Genomic DNA, 6752 nt, shown 5'->3' with positions numbered 1-6752 from the left:
CTTTGGGGTACAAGCCCAGCAGTGCTATGGCTATATCTGTTGTCGCCCTTTGGGCATAGTTCCAAATTGCCCTCCAGAATGGTTGGATCAATTCACAACTCCACCAGCAATGAATTAATGTCCCTACTTTTCCACATCCCCTCCAGCATTCATTACTTTCCTTTGCTGTCATGTTAGCCAATCTGCTAGGTGTGAGGTGATACCTCAGAGTTGTTTTGATTTGCATCTCTCTGATTATAAGAGATGTAGAACACTTCTTCATGTGCTTGTTAATAGTTTTGATTTCTTTATCTGAGAACTGCCTATCCATGTCCCTTGCCCATTTATCAATTGGAGAATGGCTTGATTTTTTGTACAGTTGATTTAGCTCTTTATAAATTTGAGTAATTAAACCTTTGTCAGAGGTTTCCATGAAGATTTCACATATTTTTTTAAAAGCAAGAAAAATAAAAGAAAATTTGGCTTCAATTTGCACTCAGTTTATCGGTTGTTTCTCTGGAAGTGAAGCATTTCTCAACATGAGTCCTTTGGAATTGTCTTGGATTATTGTATTGATTAAAGTAACTGTGTATTTCACAGTTGATAATTACTACAACATTGCTGTTATTGTACATCATGGCCCCTTGTCATTTCTTATGGCTCAAGAGTATTCCATCACAATCCTATGCCCTCAATTTCTAATTCTTTGCACCATAAAAAGAGCTGCTATAAATAATTTTTGTACATCTAAGTTCTTTTCCTTTTCCTTTTATCTCTTTGGGATATAGACATAGTAATGGTATTACTATGTCAAATGGCATGCATATTTTTATTGCCCTTCAGGTCAAGTTTGAATTGTTCTCTAGAATGATGGGGCCAGTTGTTCATCAGTGTATCTGTTTTGTTCTTCAGCATTTGTCATTTCTTGTAGAATTGAGGTGGTATCTCAGAGTTGTTTTAATTTGCCATTTTCTAGTCAGTAGTGATTCTCTCCCCCATCTCCCATATAGCATAGATTGCTAAATATCTTCTCCTGGGACCTTTAGCAGTGGAACATGCTGTAAATATTTTTCATTTTATTTCATTATCTATAGCACCTTTTAGCAAAATGTAGTTTCTCTGATTATTCTTTTTAAATTAGGTATATTTTTGTTTTGCTTTTTTTGAGATCATGGTGGCTTCTCTTGTCTTTTTTTTTTTTTACATTTAGTTGAAGTATATTTGATTCTACTCCAACCCTCTATTTTAACTTTGTGCATGTCTTTCTGTTTCAAGTATGTCTCTTGTAAACAACATATTGTTAGATTCTGTTTTCTAATCCATTATGCTTTCTGCTTCCATTTGGTAGGGTGAGCTCATCCCATTCACATTCACTGTTATGATTAATGTGTTTTTCCCCTTTATCACTGTTTCTTCTCTCTCTTTATCTGATCTCTTTAAAAGTCTTTTTTTTTTTTGCTTTTAGTCAATCTGCCTTCCTTTTAATCATTTCAAATCCTTTCTTTCATCTCCTCCTCATATTTCCATTTTGGGTAAGTTACGTATCTATACACAATTAAATGTACATGTGCATGTTCGTGTGCATGTGTGTGCATGTAATTCTTCCTTCTTTGAACCAGTTCTGATGAGAGTGAGGTTCCAGCATTGCCTGTTAGAATGCAGTTTTCTCCTCTACTGTAAAAGCTCTGCCTTCCTTGCCAATTTTTATGGGAGAAAATCTTCTCCATTCTTCCTCTTTCCTCCTTTTCTCGGGGAATCCCTACTTCTCACCTTTTTTTTTTGAGATTATTCCATCATAATCATCTCACATATATGCCCCCTGTCTAAGTAAACTCCTTTTGACAGCCCTAACAATGATAAAGTTCTTCTAAGTAACATTTTTATCATTTTGTCATGTACAGTTTAACTTTATTGAGACCCTTATGAGTACTCTTTTATGTTTACATTTTATGCTTCTCTTGAGACTTCTGTTTGAATATCGAATTTTCTACTCTGCTCTGATTTTCATCAGGAATGCTAGAAAGTCCTGGGATTAATTGTGAATTTGAGACATATCTTTTAACTTTATTTATCTAATTTTGTCTTATGTTAGAAAAATGACAGATTTAAAAGAAAATTGTACAAAACAATGACTTTCACATTCAATGAAGATCAAAATGCAACAGCTTTCACACTACAAAATTTTTTCAGCTCTGAATTAAAGATAGACTAGTAATTGCTTCTAATTTTCTCAGTCACTTAGCTCTAGAAATGAAGCTAGCAAACCAAGAGAGACATCACCAAAATTGGATATATTTCAGATTCTGTAATTGGCTCGAATGTACTCCTTGTATACTCAAAGCAGCAGAATTTGGGCTACCTGGTAACCATAGCACTAAGTCTCCTAATCAGGATGAGGAAGGCCTAGAACTACAAATAAGGCACTTCATATTTTCTCCAGCAGTCTTTTAAATTGAATGAGAGAGAATAATAATGAAAATAAGTAACTGTATTTGTCCCCCCAAAGTCAAACCCATTAAGGGAGAAATTAAAGAGACCTGTTGGACCCCCTTTAAAAAGAATAATTGATAGACAAACATTTAAATTCTATTTTTAGTTAAGGCACTATCCTATTCAAATTTTTACCCTGGCTTTGAATGAAAGCCATTTGAAAACAAAAAAAATTATGCATTATCTGGAGAATATCTGCAACCTGATATAAGAGAATAATCTTAGGAATTTTATTAGCTTTCAGATTTTAGTATTTTCATTTCTTATTGAATATACTGATCCATATTTTTTATAGATCAGCATTTACATGTATTTATAGATAAATACATACACATGTAAAATAAACATTTTTCATAGTGTTACAAAATTATATCTTTCTCTTTTGATATAATTCAGCAATATGCAGAGCAATATATGATATACAAATTTATTTTTTATAAAGTGAAAAACTACTTGGGTTAAGCTGCAAAGGGAACCAAATTTTTTATGAGTTCACATATAAAGGTTATTTTGAGTTTTAGGCAGCAATTGCATAGTTCATGATTAGTTTCTAATAAAAAAATAACTAGATATGTGTTCTCAGTGACCTCTAAGAAAATCAAGGGTCAGCAGAAAAAAATTAAGCATAACTTTTAAAGTGGAAAGATCAGCAAGCACAGCTTCAGCCACAGCCAGTGATGTCACTTCTGGTGGGTTTACTGTTCTGAAAGTAAACAAGGCAGCTGCCAGAACAGCAAGAATTTCCAGAGAGTTGTATTCTCGGTTTCTATTCCATAAAAGCAAAAGCTGATCTGTAGCTAGGTAACTGGAGAATGTGTGTACAACTCCACTTAAGTGATATATAAATTGGCTGAGCTCCAATTTCTTCTAGATAATAAAAACAGTTGTGGAAGATGAGTTTGAAGAGATATCTCAAACAGCAAAGAGCAAAACAATATAAGAGGGATGAGAAGAGAGGGAATGCAATCTGAAGAAAAAATGTGTATTGCTCTTAGGGACTATATAATACAATTTGGAATGCTTGTGGTATGAACATAAAGGGGAACAACATACATTAAAATCCATTTAAAGAGATTATACCCTTTGGTAGATAAGATAGCATAATCTTCCATTCCCAATTTTCCTTTTATATATGACTTCAGTGGAGAAAAAGTACAATTTTAAACAAAGTGTCCTAATACACATACTTCCTGAGGGGAACAAAATAATATCTGTGACAAATAATGTTCAAAACACAAAATGGCAATCATTACTATTGGCTGTCGACTTCACATCCTCATAAATGATGCTATCCACTAGAAGGTCATGTTGAATCACATTGAACTTGAGTTTCTCATAATACAATAAAATCTCAAATTGATTAGAAATACTCAAAATAATGACCCACAATTCTTTTAAAAAAGCCATTGAGCCACATTGATTTACTGTTGAGTAGTGACATTCTCTTGTTCTGCTATAACTTTATCTAGGGCAAACATGTTCATTTTCAAAACTCTCAGGAGACATTTGTGTGTTATCAATACTCAAGTGTCTCATATTTGAGTCTGATTAAACAAAGAACTCTTTCAATTCAGAGATATATTTTACTTTGAGAGCAACTTATATTTAAATCCAAATAAGTTTTAAAGTTGTGATATTCTTTTCAAAATTTGGGGTTGTTGGCAGAAGGGGGGAGAATATCAATACACTGGAAGGATAAAGAGGTTTGAGATAGGAAATACTCAACTCTTACGTGTATTGAAATTGAATCAAAGAGGGAAGAACAATCCAATCCATTGGGGCAGAGAATAGATTTGCGCCTTATAGGGAAGTAGAAGGGTAACAAATGGGACTGGCGGGGAAGGAAATAGTATGAGGGAGGGAGAGGGTGGAGGGGTAGTTTAGTAAGACTGCAAAGAAAATAAGGGGGGAATAAGATGGGAGGGGGTAGAAAGGGAAGTAAAATAAGGGTGGGAATTAGGGGGACTGATTATAAACAAAACATTGGTGTAGAAGGAAATAGTAAAAGAAGAAAAGACAGGACCAGGAATAGAAATCAAAATGCTGGGAAAAACACAGCTGGTAATCATAAATCTGAATGTGAATGGAATGAACTCACCCATAAAACACAAGCAAATAGCAGAGTGGATTTGAATCCAAAACCCTACCATATGCTATCTACAAGAAACACATGAGGAAGGTAGATACGCATAGGGTAAAAGTAAGAAGATGGAGCCAAATCTATTGGGCATCAACTGATAAAAAGAAGGCTGGAGTCACAATCATGATATCTGTCAAAGCCAAAGTAAAAATATATCTAGTTAAAAGAGATAGGGAAGGTAATTACATCCTGATAAAAGGCAGTATAGGCAATGAGGAAATATCAGTACTCAACATGTATGCACCAACTAGCATAGCATCCAAATTTCTAAAGGAGAAACTAGTGGAAAGGGTAGGGGAAGAGGAGGGAGGGAAATAATATGATTCTTGTAACCAAGCAATAATGTTCTAAATTGACTAAATAAATTAATTTTAAAAAATTGGGGCTGTGAAGAAGAATGAATGTCAGGAAGATAATCTTAAGAAGTATAAAAAGGTCTGAAAAGGCTTAATATCTGGTTAATCAGGTACCATTTCATTACATTTTATTAGGAGGTTTTGCCTTACATTATGTCTCTTCTGTGCCAGTTGAACAACTAGTTCAATACACATATTATTTATTTTTTCTTTCAACTTTCTATTATAGCCAAGGGCTCTGGGGAGAGAGGCCAAGGTTCAGGGAAGGGAATGAGGATAACTACCAAGGAGCCAAGTGGCAGGTGTAGAGATGACTGGGAAATGGCTCTGTGCTTTCCTCATACATACCAAAGGTTCTTTTAGATAGTCAGTGGGTGCTACAGGGTGCCTAATAAAGGAAATACCACCAGTTCCACATAAATAGCATGCTAAAGTTTTTTTTTTTCCTCCCAGCCACAGCTATGTTTATTTTGTTGTCAGAAGTAATATTTGCTTTAATGTGATTTTTCTTTCAGTTTAGTAACATTTCAACTAGGTTCTTTTGAATTATCTTAAGTGATTTCTAGACTCAGACTGCCTTAAGTTGATTTTACCCATATATGTTAATATATATGTAAATATATATATATGTATATATATATATTAAGGATGAGAAAGTAAGTAGGACAAAAGAAAAGAAATCATTTACTTCAAAGAGTACTGACTAAGATTTGGGAGATCTGCATTCTGCTCCTTGTTCTATCATTTAAGCCCTGTGTGATTTTACACATAGCACCCAATTGTATATAATTGGAAATAACACTGGATTTAGACAAAAGCTCTTGGTTAAAATCCAAGCACTACCTTTGTGATCTGGGTCAAGTTACTTAACCTAGCTGGTCCTCAGGCTGAGGTGAGACTAGATGATCTCCAGATAGAAATCTATGATCCTTGATAAATTTCAATTTTTAAAAGAAGGAGGTTGCAATATTTGATCTTTGTTCCAGCTGTAACAATTCACAGCTCTCTGATTCCAAGAAATTAGAGCTCCCGTGAGATTTTTGAAATCTTTAATTTAATTAGGAAAATTTAATAATTATGTAGGATGCTTGATGATATTAGCCATTGAAAAGATCATTATATCAGCTTTAGATGCATTATGTTGTAGAAATATCTATTATTAATTTATACTGTGGATGTTAATTTTAAGGATAACAGTGATATAAACCCTTTCTCACAGTATCAACTTCATGAGTTATAGGAATTTATTTTCCCTTACAATATAAATGTTGTTCATAATTACTTGTAAAAAGACTTTAAGTGAACATAAGTGTATAGCAGGATAACCATGAAAAACTAAAAAATGAGTGCTTTGTCTTCAAAACACGATATGAACTGATAAAGAAAAAAATAGCCCAAGTAGGAGGTACAATCTGTTTATTAGATTATTCATGCTCGTTCATTTCTAAAAAAAAAATCAAATGTCACAATAAGATTTAAGGTCTCCTATATGAGAAATTTAAGTAAAATTCAAAATAAGCCAACTCTCAGTTTGAGTTAGATGGTGCCAAGAAGAATCAACTTTGAAATAGAAAATTTGTCATTTGGGACCACCATAATGATTTGGAGAGGACACTTACTACAGTAAATAAAGATGTGACCTTGAGTCATGAAGACCTGAGTGCAGGTCCTACCTCTGATACCAATTGGGTTTCCGACCCAGGGAACTCTGTAAGACTAAATTGCAGAGAAGTTTCAGATTTCCATTGGCAGAATTATTTAAGTAAAAAGTTTGAGTCAAGGATTCG

At 33.8% G+C, this 6752-nt stretch overlaps 1 protein-coding gene across 1 annotated transcript; it reads right to left on the bottom strand.

The window, feature by feature from the left end:
- Positions 1 to 3048: 3048 nt before the first annotated feature.
- TBC1D19 (TBC1 domain family member 19) lies at positions 3049 to 3876 on the bottom strand. Its single transcript, XM_056808524.1, is given in 7 exon segments — positions 3049 to 3294; positions 3296 to 3349; positions 3351 to 3408; positions 3410 to 3528; positions 3530 to 3566; positions 3568 to 3701; positions 3703 to 3876. Coding segments are annotated over 7 exon segments (822 nt in total).
- Positions 3877 to 6752: the final 2876 nt, after the last annotated feature.

Source organism: Monodelphis domestica, chromosome 8, assembly GCF_027887165.1.
Source record: "Monodelphis domestica isolate mMonDom1 chromosome 8, mMonDom1.pri, whole genome shotgun sequence".
Lineage (NCBI taxonomy): Eukaryota > Metazoa > Chordata > Mammalia > Didelphimorphia > Didelphidae > Monodelphis > Monodelphis domestica.
This window is presented reverse-complemented; position numbering and strand designations above follow the sequence as displayed.